Source organism: Drosophila melanogaster, chromosome 3R, assembly GCF_000001215.4.
Source record: "Drosophila melanogaster chromosome 3R".
NCBI classification, from domain to species: domain Eukaryota; kingdom Metazoa; phylum Arthropoda; class Insecta; order Diptera; family Drosophilidae; genus Drosophila; species Drosophila melanogaster.
This window is the reverse complement of record NT_033777.3, coordinates 20,634,844-20,652,529: the sequence shown is the minus strand read 5'-3', so window position 1 is coordinate 20,652,529 and position 17,686 is coordinate 20,634,844. Positions and strand designations below refer to the sequence as shown.

Sequence of the window (17,686 nt, the reverse complement as noted above, 5' to 3'; positions counted from 1 at the left end):
CTGGAAGCTTTCAAGTTCAAAAAGAATATTTTGGAAAACTTTTGAGTGGAATTTTTAAAGCAATTATGAGTGGCCATTCAGTTGGAAACGTGCGCTCGGCGACTAAGGAACATCAAAGACATCGCGCTAGTGGGTGATCCAAAAATATACGTATATATTTAGATATACCCATTGTTAGATACTCGAATACCAGAGGACGGAAATGAAAAACTCCCAAACCAAACTTCAATAATTGAAGGCGATGCATTTCTGTTGGATATCTCTGATTATTCTCAGCCTGAGCAGAGTGCAGGCACAGTTTTATGGGGGTAATGCATACGAAGCATCTAGTGGTCAATCCATTCGCCTGGGTGAGTGAAACATATGAAAGAGCTTAAGCAGATTGTTCTCCCGATTTTCGTTTTGACTCAAAAAAAATTCATATATATATAGGCCTCATCACCGACGACGCCACCGATAGAATCCGGCAAACTTTCGAGCACGCCATATCGGTGGTAAACAATGAACTGGGTGTTCCTTTGGTCGGCGAAACCGAGCAGGTGGCCTACGGCAACTCCGTCCAGGCCTTTGCCCAATTATGTAGGCTAATGCAGGTAAAGTGTTTGCAGTGCTGGAAACAAAAGGAATGATTAACATTTGTTGAGTTCCAGAGTGGAGTGGGCGCCGTATTTGGGCCAGCTGCCAGGCACACAGCCTCCCATCTTTTGAATGCCTGCGACTCGAAGGACATACCCTTCATATACCCGCATCTCTCGTGGGGATCCAATCCGGATGGTTTCAATCTGCATCCCAGTCCGGAGGACATAGCCAATGCGCTCTACGACATTGTAAATCAATTCGAGTGGTCCCGCTTTATATTCTGCTATGAATCTGGTTGGTGTTCCAAAGAATTCCTATTCACTCATAACTAACTATCGGTTCTGTACTAAAGCTGAGTACCTAAAAATTTTGGATCACCTAATGACCCGATACGGCATCAAAGGACCTGTTATCAAAGTGATGCGCTACGATCTTAACCTGAATGGCAATTACAAATCGGTGCTGAGACGCATTAGAAAATCGGAGGACAGTCGCATCGTGGTCGTGGGCTCAACAACGGGCGTGGCGGAGCTACTGCGTCAAGCCCAACAGGTGGGAATCATGAACGAGGACTACACATACATCATAGGAAACCTTAACCTGCATACCTTCGACCTGGAGGAGTACAAGTACAGTGAGGCTAACATCACAGGTATACGAATGTTCTCGCCCGATCAGGAAGAAGTGCGAGATCTGATGGAAAAGCTGCACCAAGAACTGGGGGAGAGTGAACCCGTAAATAGTGGTATTATAACCCAATATTATATAAATAATTTTAGTTAATTTCTGTGAAATTCTCTTTGAGGTTCTACATTTATCACCATGGAAATGGCTCTTACCTATGATGCGGTACGTGTCATTGCGGAGACAACAAAGCATCTTCCCTACCAACCTCAGATGCTTAACTGTTCTGAGCGCCACGACAATGTTCAACCCGATGGTTCCACTTTCAGAAACTACATGAGATCGGTTAGTAAGCCTCAGCAATCATTAATAATTATACTAAACGTAGAAAACTCGAACAGCTGGAGATCAAAGAGAAAACCATCACAGGTCGCATATACTTCGAGGGAAATGTGCGCAAGGGTTTCACCTTCGACGTCATCGAACTGCAAACCAGTGGATTGGTGAAGGTGGGCACTTGGGAGGAGGGCAAGGACTTCGAGTTCCAGCGACCTCCCCAAGCTGTCAACTTCAATGACATTGACGATGGTTCCCTGGTCAACAAAACCTTCATCGTTCTAATATCTGTGGCGGTATACTATAATTATTTGAACAGCTTGTTAAAGACTTTAACGTGGGAAATTTAAATTACAGACCAAACCGTACGCCAGTCTGGTGGAGAGTATTGACACACTAATAGGCAACAATCAGTTCCAGGGTTATGGAGTAGATTTAATCAAAGAGTTGGCCGACAAGCTGGGCTTTAACTTTACCTTCCGCGACGGTGGCAATGACTATGGCTCCTTCAATAAGACCACGAACTCGACGTCAGGAATGCTCAAGGAAATCGTCGAAGGGGTAAGTATCAAATAGAATCAAAAAACTATGGATTAATAATGAAATTTAATTACAGAGAGCTGACTTGGCCATCACAGATCTTACCATAACATCGGAGCGAGAGGAAGTCATCGATTTTTCCATACCATTCATGAATTTGGGTAAGGCCTTCAGATTAGAGTGATAGAGTGATTCTGACTAAATGATTCGATTACCAGGCATAGCCATTTTGTATGTGAAACCACAGAAGGCTCCACCCGCTCTTTTCTCCTTCATGGACCCATTTTCTTCGGAGGTGTGGCTCTACTTGGGCATTGCCTATCTGGGAGTATCGCTCTGCTTCTTTATTATAGGTCGACTTTCGCCGATCGAGTGGGATAATCCCTATCCATGTATTGAAGAGCCCGAAGAGCTGGAAAACCAATTTACTATCAATAACTCCCTTTGGTTCACAACGGGAGCGTTACTGCAGCAAGGTTCTGAAATTGCACCCAAGTACGAGAAACTATTATTGAACTTTAACTTTATAAGCATAATATATATTTTTATAGAGCTCTCAGCACGCGGACAATATCTGCTATTTGGTGGTTTTTCACTTTGATCATGGTGTCTTCCTACACCGCCAACTTGGCTGCCTTCTTGACCATCGAGAATCCCACAAGTCCCATCAACAGCGTTAAAGATTTGGCCGACAACAAGGACGACGTTCAGTATGGAGCTAAACGTACAGGATCTACACGAAATTTCTTTTCGGTAAGCAAGGTGAAAAAGTTGAGACCGAGATTAAACATTGTTTACTAAATACAAAGACGTCGGAGGAACCTATCTACATCAAAATGAACGAGTATTTGAATGCCCATCCGGAGATGCTAATGGAAAACAATCAGCAAGGCGTAGACAAGGTGAAGTCGGGTACCAAGTACGCCTTCCTCATGGAGTCCACCTCGATTGAATTTAACACGGTTAGGGAGTGCAATCTGACCAAAGTGGGGGATCCGTTGGACGAGAAGGGCTACGGCATAGCGATGGTGAAAAGTGGGTAACATAAACAATGATCCGTCAGATCCGGCGTACTAACTACCTCCCACAGATTGGCCCTATCGCGATAAGTTTAACAAGGCCCTGCTGGAGCTACAGGAACAGGGAGTCCTGGCCAGGTTGAAGAACAAATGGTGGAACGAAGTTGGAGCCGGTGTTTGCAGTGTATGTGATTTGTGGGATGTGGACTTTTGATAAGCCCCATAATAAATCTGTTGTTGCAGGCAAAAAGCGATGATGATGGCCCTTCTGAGTTGGGCGTAGACAATCTGAGTGGCATCTACGTTGTCTTGGTCATCGGATCCATCATTTCCATTATTATCTCCATTCTATGTTGGTGCTACTTTGTCTACAAGAAAGCTAAGAACTATGAGGTGCAGTAGGAGCTTAAAAAATATTATTTATTCATTATTCATTATTATTATCCGATTTATTCAGGTACCCTTTTGCGATGCCTTGGCTGAGGAATTCCGAATCGTCATCCGCTTTTCGGAAAATGAAAGACCTCTAAAGAGCGCCCAGTCCATATACTCTCGCAGTCGGAATTCATCTCAGTCCATAGAGTCCCTGAAAACTGATTCTGAGGAAAATATGCCGGTTGAGGATTAAATATGAGATATTCTCTCCAAAGTTTCGAAAAAGCTCTCCATAATTTCACTCAAAACGTTTTCCAAATTGACATTTTGGAAGCAACAGTCAGTTTTCGATTTTCACTCGAAGTGTTCTGTTCGGGAAACTCAAGAATTTATTTTACTGAATAACAAATATATATATATATATAAATATATATGTCTTAAATAAAAGCCATATAAAATGTTTTTCAACCATTTTGTAATTTTGTGGAGCCTTTTTAGCATTCACATTTCAGTTAACTGGGCTCAGTATGAGAACTTTGGCGGATACGATAACTACCAAAGTTTGGAAAGTGTCCCCATAGGTAAGTAATTTCGAGAAGAAGCCCCAAAATAACTCATTTGAAAAAAGTGTGTCGCGTGAGTTTCTTTTTTTTTCGTGCAGTTCCAAACAAACTGTTTTCAACGCGCGATTTATTTTTAATTTCTCATAAAGAGAACACGCTGTTCGTTCCATCAACGCTGAAAGCTCGTAAAAACGGTTTTAGTATTTGTTTGTTTGTTTGGGTTTTCCGACTGAATGGGATGATTAGGTCAAGTTGTTGTTTATAAACAAACCGGCAAAAGAGAAATGGCCAAAAGTGGATGAGAGAGACTTTTCTCGGTTTCAGGTCTGCTCACCGACCAGAACACCGAGCAGATGAACATAGTCTTCGACCATGCCATCGATGTCGCCAACCAGGAGGTGGGCACATCCTTGACGTCGCTCAAGGAGGAGGTCAACTACGGTGATGCCTACCAGAGCTACGGCAAGCTGTGCAGGATGCTAGAGGTAAGTATAAACTAAATGTTTAAATTTTCACAATTTATTATTGATTTTATAAGCAATCATAGAGAACGACTATTAAGTATCCTTCACCATGAAATATAAATAATTTCGACTTTTACTGGGTATTAACCTGTCTAGAGAAGTCTTTTATAGTTAGCTATTTATTTATTTATATATTTTGATTTTATTAGCTCATAAACATTTTCAAAGTACGTTCTTGTATCACTTTCCAGACTGGCATCGCTGGAGTGTTTGGACCCTCGTCGCGGCATACAGCCGTCCACCTGATGTCCATATGCGACGCCATGGATATACCCCACATCTACTCGTACATGAGCGAGAACGCGGAGGGATTCAATCTGCATCCGCATCCTGCTGACCTGGCCAAAGCCCTATACAGCCTAATCACTGAGTTTAACTGGACTCGCTTTATTTTTCTCTATGAGTCAGGTGAGCTGTCCATGTCGATGAAATATAATTGGTTCCGAAATGATTCCCAATCGCATTGCAGCCGAGTATCTAAACATTTTGAACGAGCTAACCACGATGTTAGGAAAGAGCGGAACTGTAATAACGGTGCTGCGATACGACATGCAGTTGAATGGCAATTACAAACAGGTCCTCCGGCGGGTTCGAAAGTCCGTGGATAATCGAATTGTGGTCGTGGGCTCCAGCGAAACGATGCCAGAGTTCCTTAACCAGGCGCAACAAGTGGGCATCATCAACGAGGATTACAAGTACATTATCGGCAACCTGGACTTTCACTCTTTCGATTTGGAGGAGTACAAGTACAGTGAGGCCAATATAACCGGGCTTCGTTTATTTTCTCCGGAAAAAATGGCCGTCAAGGAACTGCTCATGAAGTTGGGTTACCCCACCGATCAGGATGAGTTCAGAAATGGTATGCAATATTTGTTATGCTTCAAAATTGAAGGAATATAGATAGTTTGTTTGTTTCTGTAAGGTTCTTGTCCCATAACCGTGGAAATGGCTCTAACTTACGATGCCGTCCAGCTATTTGCACAGACCCTAAAGAACCTTCCCTTCAAGCCGATGCCCCAGAATTGCTCCCAGAGAACGGAAAGTGTCCGAGATGATGGTTCCTCCTTCAAGAATTACATGCGAACTGTAAGTGGAAAGAAAAAATCGTCTTAAAACTCACTTATTTACTTTTGAGCGTTGCAGCTGCGCCTCACGGATCGCTTGCTTACGGGACCCATTTACTTCGAAGGAAATGTCCGCAAGGGCTACCACCTGGATGTCATCGAACTGCAGCCGTCGGGTATCGTCAAGGTGGGCACATGGGACGAGGATAGGCAGTACAGACCACAGCGACTGGCACCCACCACCGCCCAATTCGATAGCGTTGACAATTCGCTGGCCAATAAGACTTTCATTATCTTGCTCTCGGTACCGGTAGGTGGCACCACCCTCCAAGCCACTTTAATCATCTAAAAACATGTCAAAATCCAACATTTCAGAACAAACCATATGCCCAGCTGGTTGAGACATACAAGCAGCTGGAGGGCAACAGCCAGTATGAGGGCTACGGCGTGGATCTGATCAAGGAACTTGCCGATAAGCTAGGATTTAATTTTACCTTCGTAAACGGAGGCAATGACTATGGATCGTACAACAAATCCACCAATGAATCCACGGGCATGTTGAGGGAGATAATGACGGGGGTGGGATATTCTATCCATCTTTTAGCCCATTATTAAACCAATATTCTTGCAGCGAGCTGACCTTGCCATCACGGATTTGACCATCACCTCGGAGCGTGAACAGGCTTTAGACTTTACCATTCCCTTCATGAATCTGGGCATGACATATATTAATTCACCTTAAAAAAGTCGTATATATCATAGTATATTTTACATTTCAGGCATCGCCATACTCTATTTGAAGCCCCAGAAAGCCACACCTGAGCTTTTTACCTTCATGGATCCTTTTTCGGAAGAAGTCTGGTGGTTCCTAGGTTTTTCCTTTTTGGGCGTGTCCTTGAGTTTCTTCATATTGGGTCGTCTGTCGCCGAGTGAATGGGATAACCCGTATCCTTGTATTGAGGAGCCAGAAGAACTGGAAAATCAGTTCACACTAGGCAACTCGATTTGGTTTACAACTGGTGCTCTGCTTCAGCAAGGTTCCGAAATTGGTCCCAAGTATGAAAATTATCCAGAACATAGAAAATTACATATGCAATCATGTCCTTTTTAGAGCTTTATCCACTCGAACTGTAGCCAGTTTCTGGTGGTTTTTTACCCTGATCGTGGTATCTTCCTACACCGCCAACTTGGCTGCCTTTTTGACCATCGAAAAGCCGCAAAGTTTAATCAACAGCGTCGACGATCTGGCCGATAACAAGGATGGTGTAGTTTACGGTGCAAAGAAAACTGGATCCACCAGGAACTTCTTTATGGTATGTATGTATATTTTATCCTAACGGCCCACAATGAAATATAAATATTATAGACATCTGCGGAAGAACGCTATAAAAAGATGAATAAATTCATGTCCGAAAATCCGCAATACCTCACCGAAGACAACATGGAGGGAGTGAATCGAGTTAAGACCAATACTCACTACGCATTTCTGATGGAATCCACTTCCATTGAGTATAATACCAAGCGTGAATGCAATCTTAAAAAGATTGGAGATGCATTAGACGAGAAAGGCTATGGAATAGCCATGCGGAAGGGTAAGTAATGCATTTTCGGAATATTACACTTAACTGTATGCCTACAAATATTTTAGATTGGCCGCATCGCGGTAAGTTTAACAATGCACTTCTGGAGCTGCAGGAACAGGGAGTGCTGGAGAAGATGAAGAACAAGTGGTGGAACGAGGTGGGTACCGGCATTTGCGCCACCAAAGAGGATGCTCCCGATGCGACACCTTTGGACATGAATAACCTGGAGGGAGTTTTTTTCGTACTTCTTGTCGGAAGTTGCTGCGCCCTGCTTTACGGGATTATCAGCTGGGTTTTGTTCGTAATGAAGAAAGCTCATCACTACCGAGTGGGTTGACATCTTTGGCACGGGTGGGCACTCTTAGTTATTGGCTATTATTTTCCAGGTTCCGCTGCGTGACGCTCTCAAGGAGGAGTTCCAGTTCGTTATCGATTTCAATAACTATGTACGGGTATTGAAAAACTCCGCTTCCATCTACTCGCGCAGTCGCCAGTCCTCGATGTCAGTAGCTTCTGTGGCCCAGGAATCGCAGTAGAGCGAAGTCCCTTCACTTATCGGATGCCGATTGCAAAATATTTGATTTGAGTGCATGTCATTTCTTAACATTATTTTGTATAATTTGAAAAGTTTTTGAATAGATTCCTGCATTTTGAAAAAAATTGAAAACAACTCTTATTTTTGCTGCATGTTTTTATTAAAAGATTTCAATATTTCTTAAGCTTATCTGCGGAATGTAAAACATTTTGTTCTGTTACAAGCCAATAAAATCAGAAATACAAAATTTAAATATTTGTTCAACTTTTATGATCGCGTTAACTGTCAAATTTAGGCAACAAGTTCTTCTAAATGTACAATAAACGTTTGCATTTTCGTGCTTAAAATATTAGTAAATAAACTTTAAGAATACTACAATCAATTATAGAACTGGAAACGCAACATTTTTAAATAAATAAATAAAAATATTAAAAAAGTTATGAGAAAATTCTAAATAGAAATAATAAAATAGATTGCACCTCCAATTCGTCAAGTAAAGTATAAGATCGGCAAAAATTTTACATTAAATAGGACAGTAAATAAATACTCCTCAGCGAATATACCTCATATGTAACTAGCACCTTCTTAACAAGTTTGTGTAAGGATTTTTGGATTATTAAATACGTCAACAAATATTTTGAATGAGATCGAATTTAGGTCCAGTGCTTGGCGCGCCACAGCAGGCAATGAATGTGATTATCCACATCCGCCGGTGGCACGGATTTGGCTGCACCATGGGTGGGTGTGCTGACGGCAGAGCTCTTGGTGGATGACTCTGCGGAGTCCACATATCGAGAGATCAGAGAGCGATATCGTCTTCCGATCGTGGCGATCAGCGGAACATTGTCTTTAGAAAGGGTTATTATAGATTTGATCTGTAAGGGAATAGAATCAGCATCCACGCACATAAAACGCACAATTCGCCAAACTTACCTCATTTTCATAGGGTCGGAAAACACTAATGGGGCGCAGGGTGTGCAGTTCGGCCACAATTAAGCAGCCCCAGGTCGTCCCAATATACAGTTCTGAATTGTGAGCCGCCAGTGCCGAAATCTGGCATTTTATAAGGTTCACATGCTCATCAATCGCAATACTTTGCAGAGACTCGGAGCAGGGCAGCAGCTTTGAGCAGTCCAGCTTATTTTCTATCCGCTTGGAGATAACATCCCACTGGTACACCATACAACCGGGATATAGACAACTGAACACATGGCTTTCATTACTGCACATTCGAGCCACCTTGACGTCCTCGATGAGATTGGGTTCCTCGCTGTGGCATAAAGCCTGATGTCCGGAAACTCCATTCTCGTTCAACGGAAAAACATTTATCTTTCCTGCAATTTCGCCGCACCACAATTCATAGATTCTACACAAAGCACAATATAGATTTAAGTAAATATTTGGTTATAGATTTGTCAGCTTACCCATCCACAACAACGGAACAAGCGGCGTGCAACACAAAACCAGAACAGATCTCTGTAAGCACAAAAGAGCCCTCGGCAAATGCGCAATTGCTGGGCATCTGCGTGGCGTCAACAAGGAACACCCGACCGTTATGCGTTCCGACAGCCACGCGAGCTATTTTCTCCATGTAGACTAGACTGATCACAGCTGACTTAATGTTGGGATCGAGCATGTAGGAAAACAGGTGGGCATAGGTGGATGTGCTATAGGCGTGCAGATTGCCGGAAACGTCGCCCATCCAGATGGCTTCACCCACCAGGCAGCAGCACAACATGTTCATCTTGGGCAAACGTTGGGCAGAGCGGGCACGTGAATTTGCACCGTTTTCGGGTGTCTTGGGCGGAGCAACCTGTGGCTGCGGAGAACAACTGATGCTGTTGCACTGCAGTAGGCTGCCCGAGGGTGAGCAGTCTAGAATGTCAATGCGAGAGCCGAAGGAGGGTAGCCACAGTTCAAGACCACATCGTTCATCATCGCCCATACCAACAAGCGACTGAAAAACCCCACAGACAATCTTCTCGCTATGCGGCATGGCAACGACATCCAGGAGGTGGATGCACTCCGGTGCACTTAGTATGGAAACAATCTGACTTGCCGTCGGTCTGCGACGAGGCTGTTCGTGCCAACACAAGACCATAAGATCCAAACAGCAGGTGGGAAACTGGGTTTCCCTTTGAGTCAAAGCCGGGCGACTACCCTCCAAGATGCACTCTTTAATAGACTCGTGGCCTTCGAAAGGTTGTCGTAAACTGATATTCTCATATATGAACATTCCAAATGAGAAGCAGTCCACCTGACAAGAAGAATCGATAAGCCATATGATTTATGAGAAGTAAATAAATAAACATACCTTTTCAGTATATTCCTCCTCACCATTGTAGCGTATGATCTCCGGAGCCATAAAACCCTCGGTGCCACCAAATCCTTTAGCTCCACTTGGAGCAGTTTGCCGGCTAATTCCGTAGTCGGCAATCTTTATGTGCACAAGGTTGCGGGGACTGTCTTCCGTGTGTGGTTGTGGAAGCTCCCAAACCAAGACATTTTCAGACTTTAGATCGCGGTAGATGATTCTTCTGCGATGCAAATACTCGATTGCTCGAGCCGCCTGCAGGACAAGGGTCTGGAAAGTATGCGGTCCCATGTGGGCTCCGCTGCGTCGGTAATGCCGGAGCAAAGCGTCCAAACCGCCTAGAGGAGCTAGTTCCAGAACCAGAGCTAATGGTTTAATGCAGATCCCGACCAAGGGTACAATGTTTGGATGCTTGAGAGTTAGAAGTACTGCCAATTCCTGACGCGCAGTGCAGTAGGCCTTGCAAGAGTGCTGCAGTGGATCCCGGTCCCATTTGCCTACAGCTACCTTGAAAGCCATCAAAGCGCTCTAAAATAGAATGATTAAAGAACAAATTACTATTCATTTCAGTACATTTGTTAATTTATAGTACTCACCTCTTTTGCACGAGCTCCGGGAGGCACTGGCTGAAGCATTTTCATTGCCACCGGCTTAAAGGATCTGGCGCCCCTTACCTTGCAATTTGCTTTAAAAACGAACCCAAAAGCACCTCGACCAAGCAACGATCCCTTGATGATGCACTCGCTTGGAATAGTGTGCTTATCAGGAATATCGGCAAAGATTACGTCTGGCGCAAGCTGAGCCATAGACTGTTCAAGATGAACAGGGCAACTAATCTTGCTTTGATTATAAACGGACAAAATGCACTCCTCAATCATCCAAGCATAACACACATTTGAGTTATCAGGCAAGTGATATCCGGGATGACCATCAACTGAAGTGTTGCGCGAAGAACCGGCTGAGTCGGGACCCACGCCCGAGTCCGCGTCGGATCCAGCACCCAAAGAATCCTCCGATCGGCGTTCTCTCCTTGCTGTGGCGTTTAAATAGGCCGAGAACACGTTTAAAGCACCATCCTCTCCGGGATCACCTACACCGTGGAGAAAGTATGCTCCCGCTCCACGCCTACTACTTCGACTTGGTCGATTGCAACCCACTGGAGGCACTTCCCGATCAGACGGTTCGTTGTTCTGCTGCAGCTGCAACTTCCAAAGACATCGCGGACACAACACCAATCGAGTGATTAGGAATCGACCCTCGGAAGTGTGCACAAACCGCGTTCCCAATGAAGGATACCAATCCTCCAAAAGCAAGTCAATATGATCCACTGTTAGGGCCAAAAGCTTGGCCACCTGAGACATGTGCGGACGAATCTCGGCCAGCAATTGACGTTCATTGTCATCCACTTCTTGCGATATGTTCACTTCATAGAGTGGAAAGTAAACTTCCAAAATGCTAGAGGAGCTGAGATTTACATCGCTCCAGATACCATCTTGTTTCAGCTTAAATCGGTTGCCATCAGTGCGGAAAGGTTGCGTTCGCTCTGTCTTCTGAAAGGGTACTTCCCAGATCTTGAATATTAAGATAGGTCCATAGTACAGTGCTAAGCCTGTCTGCCAAAGATTCCATTGGGTGTCCTGCTCCAACGATGTGCGTAGATCAAAGTCCGCGTACTAGAAAATAAAGATTGTACCTAGAACTTAGGCTTCGTAAAAGATGTTCCACTTACATCTTGTGAAGCCATATAAACGCCACGAATTGCTTCGATTATTTGTTCATCAGCTAAAATCCGGGTGATTAATCTTGACCAAAACCCGGACGGGAAATAAGTCATCAATAGGATGCGCCGCAAGCCTTGGCTAACCGATGCAGAGGAAGATGATGAAGAAGGAGCTGACCTCTGTTCGTATATCAAATTATTTAGATTTACTTCTTGCGATACAGAGCAACCCAAACTACGGCCGCGAGATCGTTGCGATAGCTTAACCGTGCTTCCTGAATTGGGTGTAGCTGCCTCCTGCGAAGGCAGTAAGGAGGGTATGAGTAGAGTTCTCGAATCCCACGTTAAAGCAACCTCAAACTTGTTAAGTAGACTGACAATGTAGCTTAAAGAAAGAAATTTTAATTAATACAAAAATACTTTACCACATAGTTATGCACACTCATTTAAATACCTTCTGTTTCCATTTCCTTGAACCTGCACACTTCGGAACAACATCTGGAGATCATCCAGCTTCATCACGCCCGTAGGAGCAAAGGGGTTGATCTCCCGCACGGTGACCACATGGGCCAGCATGTCGCAAAGCCACTGTGGATCGAGAAAGTAGTAGTCCCTTAGCGTAGCATCATCATAGTGCAATAAAACTCCATTTTCGTGGCACCATGTAGTGGCCTGCTGCAGCTCAGCGGCATCCCGGAAGCTCTTGTAGTTGTGCAATCTCATCTGTTCGGTGACCAAGCGCTTATATTGTTCACCATCCAGGACGGGATCTCGCCCAGCAGCGCGCAGATTGCATGCAATCACATTCACAATATCCTCCAAGGCAATGTAGCTGGCGGGGATCTTTTGCAGTAGCATGGGCTCCTTGGAACCAGGGGATCGCAGTTGCATGGCGGTGTCGTAAATAATGTTGGCCAATAAGTGGATATTGTGTAGGGTCCTAAAGTTCAAAGCGGTATTTTTTAGACTTTGAAGTCATATTAATAATTCAAAAACTTACCGGCAACTTATTTCGATGGAATCAATCACCCGTGGCAGCCCAATTTTTTCCGCATCGGGAATGGCGATAAACTTCTCCCGAATCAATTGCTGCAGTTGCTCTGCCTTTTGGGGCGAGATGGATTCACCAACGGCATCAAAGTGTGTGCCCACAATGATTACGGGGGAGTTGGGAGCCCTCGCTTGAATGTTGCCAAGCCACTGCAGCAACTCCGCCAGACCCTTGTGACCGTCGCTAATGCGCCAGAGCACCAAATACAGACTCCGTTTGGACAAAAAGTACTGATGTGTGGCGTAGTACTCCTTCTGACCACCAAAATCCCAAGTACGAAACACCACTGGGCCGTGGGAGCCGGGTGCTCGCTTTCGTTTCTCACATATCCATGTTCCAATGTCCACTCCTACTGTAGAAATGTTTGCGCTAGAAGCCGACGAATGGCGATGAGATCGAGATGTGCTGCGTGCGTGTCCCATTCGCTTGGCCCAATGATTTTCGCTGGCGCGCGATCGATGAGAGCTGGAGCTGGACCCTGAGCCCGCCCCCTGGCGCAGTAAGTCCAGCAGAGTGCTCTTGCCAATTCCAGCCACACCAACCACCATCAGTTTCATCCGTGCGTAGGGCTGAGCATCTTCGTAAATAGATTTAAGATATCCAACAATGTCCATCGTCTTGTGCTTCTTGCTCTCGATCATAGAGCGCAGTGGCTCCTGCAGTAGGCAACCGCGCGTATTAAGATTCCAAAGTCTCGACAGCAGTCCCAAGTGCGGCGGCAGTTCCGTGATGTTGACGTTGCCACTAATATTCAGCACTGACAGACTGCTCAGTTCGTGCAACGAGGCGGGAATCTCCTTCAGGCAATTGTTGGTCATATCCAGCATAGACAGGTTGGGAAATATCACCTTAGACCGGTTCACGCCTACCACACTCCAATCGGCGTCCTCACTTTCATTGAAAAGGGTTGTGGCGTCATCAGTTGATAGTTGGATGCGCGTAAGCAGATTGTCAGCCAAGATCAATGTGCGTAGAGCCTCCAGGCGCAGATGACGCCTGTGCCGACAAACACTTTTTAACACCGAAGCGCGAAACGATGTGGCAGACGAGCTACTGCCCTTTGAGGAGGCCGTCTTGTAGTCGTCATCTCGACCCTCTGGTAGCTGGACACAACTGTAGCACAGTAGATGCGGATCCGATTCAGTAATTCGCGGTAAACTTGGCCAGCAGGATATCTCGTTGTGACTTAGATCCAACTGCTTAAGTGTTGCCGGGTAACTGGTTACATGTCCCATAGAACGCAGACTGTTGTATGACATATTCAGCCGTGTTAGGTTTACAGCCAGACAGGGCAAAGCAGCGGGGATACTGGTGAAGAGGTTATTTGCTATATTTAAGCTACTTAGCTGGGAGGAGCCCACACCAGCTGTCTTTCCATCGCCTAAATCTTGTTCATGCTGCCACTTCATGTCATTATCGGTTATGTCCAAAGTAGCCGACCATAGATTGCGATGGGTGAGACGTTGCTGAGTCACATTTCGCGGTTTGTTTGATGGCGGCTCCTCAAAAGATTGCAGATTCAATTTGTCTAGGCTCAGCAGCGAACTGCTAGTTTGCATTGGCGGCACAGGAAGATCCCGCAATAGGTTGAAGGCCACATTAAGTTCGCGCAACTTGGGTGCACGCCACAGGTCGAAGGGAAGCTGTTGCAGTTTGTTATTTGAAACATCCAATATAGATAGGGCGGGCAGGTGAAAGATGGCGGCTGGCAGCGTAGTTAACTGGTTGTCTTGTAGAAAGAGTTCATCCAGTACCGGACACCCATATGTCTGGCCTATTGGTGCAGGTAGATCGGTTATCTTGTTTTGCGCCACATTTAAATACCTTAAATGAAGGACTAATATAATTCTTGAAAAACTTATTACTTTGTCTTTACTAACCTTAGGCTAACCAAATGGAAAAGCTCCTGTGGAATTGACGTGAGAACGTTGTGCGAGAAATCTATTCGCGTGATAGCTGTCAGAGCAACCTCATTAAGTCGCGGATGCGACTGTAGCTTAGGATTCAGCAGCAACACACCGCTGACCATCCAGGGAACCCTTACAACAGACAACTGGACACTGGAGCCCATGCTGTGCCAGTCAATAATGGTTGGATTGTTGGGGAACATAGCACTGTAAGATATGTTGCTGGTGGACGGCAAAAACACGTTCACCTCCACTGGTGTGGGAAGACCCTTCTTGTTGATCTTGTAGTCTGAGTCCGGATGGACTCGTCGGGCCAAAAGACGACTCAGGATGGCCTCGTCGCCGCATGTAATAGCCATTCCAATGGCCGTGCCATTATCGTCGCGGGCTCCATGCTTAAGCAAGAGATCCAACATAGCCAGCGACCTTTGCTTGCAGGCCTCTGCAATGGGGACATTACTGAGCCCATATATTTCCTCGCAACATTTCGGGTCGTTGTGATCCTCAACTGGCTTGGCTACAATATTCGGATTTGCGCCGTGCTGTAGCAGAGACTGCACCACGTCTAGGTGGCCGCCTCGAACGGCCGCAAGCAGAGCTGTTTCTCTCGCCGCTCCACATAGCAGATTCACGTTAATGGGACACCGTTGGCACTCGGTTGACTCTTGTGAAGCTAGGTCGTCGGGTCCTTCTGACTCTCCAGATATGTGCAGTTTGGACATGATAGCCTGAATGCCAAATGAAATACGTTTCCTGGTGGGCGTAATAGGAGTGCTCACCGAGCTGGCGGAATCGCCCAACGTACGCCGGCAATGGAGCTGCCACTTTAGAAGCACACCAACCAGCTGCTTGTTTCCTAGGATGCTGGCAATATACAGACTCGTCTGACCCGTCACATCATGAGCGTTAGCGTCGAAGGGGAGCCGCCATTCCCACTGGCCCTCCTCGTCGCGATATGTCTGGTAGAGGTAGTCGGGATAACTGTAGCTGATAAGGAGTTCCAGCAGCTTGATGTGTCCATTGATGCAGGCGGCGTGCAGCGGCAGCCAGCGCTCTACAGTCGGCTGCTGGATCAGTTCTGGAAAATGGTCTAGCATCAGTCGGGCAATGCCCAAGTGACCGCTATGGACGGCGGCGTACAAGGGTGAGTACTTGGTCACGGCATGGGAGCGACCATCCGCTCCAGCATCCAGCAATCGCTGTGTAATGCTCTCGTAACCAGACTGGCAGGCTCTAAAACGAGACCGATATTAGTTTGGCTCAAAATGGACTAATTCTAAAAGACTTTTTCTCACAGGAATAGAAGGGTGTTTGCTCCTGAAGGAGCCATATTGACTATAATCTGACGCTCAGTTCCAAGAGCTGCCAGCAGCACCCGCACAGTCCGCTCATCGCCAGAGATCACTGCCGTTCGCAGCTCCCCGTGCTTGATCTGACGCACTTCCTCGCGGGCATCTGTGAAAGATAAGTTTTGCTTGGTTAACTAATACACAGCACCTTTGGAATAAACCAATTCCCACCCCGTATTGAGGATGCCTCAATGACCTCATCCACGAAGTAGTCACAGGCTTCCAGAGCTGTTTCAGTTCCAGTTTTGGGATGTTCCATGCTGAATTTCCATGACATTATGTAACCCAAATCGGTGCGAATAAGCCCCAAAAATTAATTGGCATCGGTATGATGACCGAACGCGCCGCTAGCAAAAACTGAACTGCGGAAAATCGATGGCCACGTTTTTGTGGTCATTGATCCAGGCCGTTTTATGTCGCACTGCGCAAGTCGGAGCCCAAGAAGCGCGGCAACTGTTGCACTTGTTCAAGAATGTGGCATTGGGTGAGTGCGTGGCATTTGTTTTGATTTGTCTCTTCGTGGGTGTCGGATGGTCCAGTGGTTGCACCAGTTGCTTCTGTGGGGGGTGGCTGTTTGAAAAAAGTTTTTGCGCGCCCACTTCCATTGCACCAATGTCACCCTGTGCCCTTGCTGGTGTTGTTGAAAAACCAATAACAACTGGTTGAAGTTTTAATTGCACCACTTAGGTAATTTGCATAGTCAAGCGTATAATGCTCATTTGCACTCTGACTAAATTTGCGCAAAACTAGCATATTGTGCATAATTTCACTAAAAGTTGTGTTATCTCACCTTCGTCGGAGTCGCTCATTGTTTTGGTTTGTGTACTTCACGAGATATCCAAGTCATGCATGGTATGTGTTAAATGGGTAGTTGTTATGGTCCGATTAACCAGTAGCACCTTTTACTGACCCTTACTTAATTATTTTGCACATTTTGCGAAATTTTCACTTTGTTTACCTTTTTGTCAACAAACAGTGTAACCTCTTACTGTTTTAGAATATATCTCCTCATTTTGGCACGATATGCTGTTAAGCGCTCTGTGTGACCGAAATATCGCAAGTGAATGCTGTTAATCAGTGTCGCACGCAGGGGGCTTCGTACTTTTCTCCAAAGATTAAAGCCAGCTTAATAACTAAATCATAATCTACCCAAAATCATTGATTTTTATGTCCATTGGCTTAAATTTATAAATTAAAATTAATTTAACAAGGCCGAACAAGTATTTGGAAGACGCATTTATTATTTTTATTCATACACATCTAAAAATTTGTTCCCAAGTGAAATATTTGAAATCCCAACTGATGCTGAAATATCTCATTTCTGATAGCATACATATATAAATACCAAAACGCGATAAGGTGGTCATCGTTTCTGTTACTTTGCACTGCTTGTCAACTCAACAACAGTAATATCGATATTATTTAAATCAGTTAAGCAGTGAATCACTATCGACTGTTACTTTTTGTTGAATTTTATTTTGTATGCTATGATTTTATCTAAAAGAATTTGATTCTTAGGAACTGTTAATTATTTTTATTTATTTTTTTTTTAACATGCAATTTCCTGTTATGACTGTTTACGAACAAGAATTTATTAGCACCG

At 45.0% G+C, this 17,686-nt stretch overlaps 3 protein-coding genes across 5 annotated transcripts; 2 read left to right on the top strand and 1 right to left on the bottom strand.

The window, feature by feature from the left end:
- Positions 1-79: 79 nt before the first annotated feature.
- On the top strand, positions 80-3,935 carry GluRIID (Glutamate receptor IID). Its single transcript, NM_143725.3, has 14 exons — positions 80-350; positions 433-593; positions 651-873; positions 932-1,324; positions 1,385-1,548; positions 1,605-1,835; positions 1,897-2,100; positions 2,156-2,240; positions 2,298-2,574; positions 2,631-2,832; positions 2,889-3,114; positions 3,170-3,282; positions 3,342-3,491; positions 3,556-3,935. The coding sequence occupies exons 1-14, from the start codon at positions 242-244 to the stop codon at positions 3,724-3,726; spliced, it is 2,709 nt and encodes a 902-aa protein (NP_651982.1). The 5' UTR covers positions 80-241; the 3' UTR covers positions 3,727-3,935.
- On the top strand, positions 3,814-8,376 carry GluRIIE (Glutamate receptor IIE). Its single transcript, NM_001043268.2, has 13 exons — positions 3,814-4,054; positions 4,361-4,521; positions 4,752-4,968; positions 5,030-5,419; positions 5,483-5,646; positions 5,704-5,934; positions 6,000-6,203; positions 6,256-6,340; positions 6,404-6,680; positions 6,736-6,937; positions 6,991-7,216; positions 7,273-7,535; positions 7,594-8,376. The coding sequence occupies exons 1-13, from the start codon at positions 3,931-3,933 to the stop codon at positions 7,741-7,743; spliced, it is 2,694 nt and encodes an 897-aa protein (NP_001036733.1). The 5' UTR covers positions 3,814-3,930; the 3' UTR covers positions 7,744-8,376.
- On the bottom strand, positions 8,251-17,050 carry Lrrk (Leucine-rich repeat kinase). Of its 3 annotated transcripts, NM_001275843.1 has the most exons (12): positions 16,874-17,050; positions 16,442-16,714; positions 16,030-16,189; positions 14,708-15,967; positions 12,777-14,651; positions 12,231-12,716; positions 11,786-12,161; positions 10,653-11,729; positions 10,057-10,584; positions 9,167-9,999; positions 8,676-9,108; positions 8,251-8,617 (listed from the first exon to the last, which is right to left on the bottom strand). In NM_001275843.1, exons 1-12 carry the CDS (start codon positions 16,890-16,892, stop codon positions 8,396-8,398), a joined length of 7,542 nt encoding a protein of 2,513 aa, NP_001262772.1. In that variant the 5' UTR covers positions 16,893-17,050; the 3' UTR covers positions 8,251-8,395. The 3 variants fall into 3 exon arrangements, with proteins under 3 accessions (NP_001262772.1, NP_001262771.1, NP_001097847.1); NM_001275842.1 differs by lacking the exon at positions 16,442-16,714; NM_001104377.2 differs by lacking the exons at positions 16,442-16,714; positions 16,874-17,050 and adding an exon at positions 16,255-16,431.
- Between the last annotated feature and the right edge of the window lie 636 nt (positions 17,051-17,686).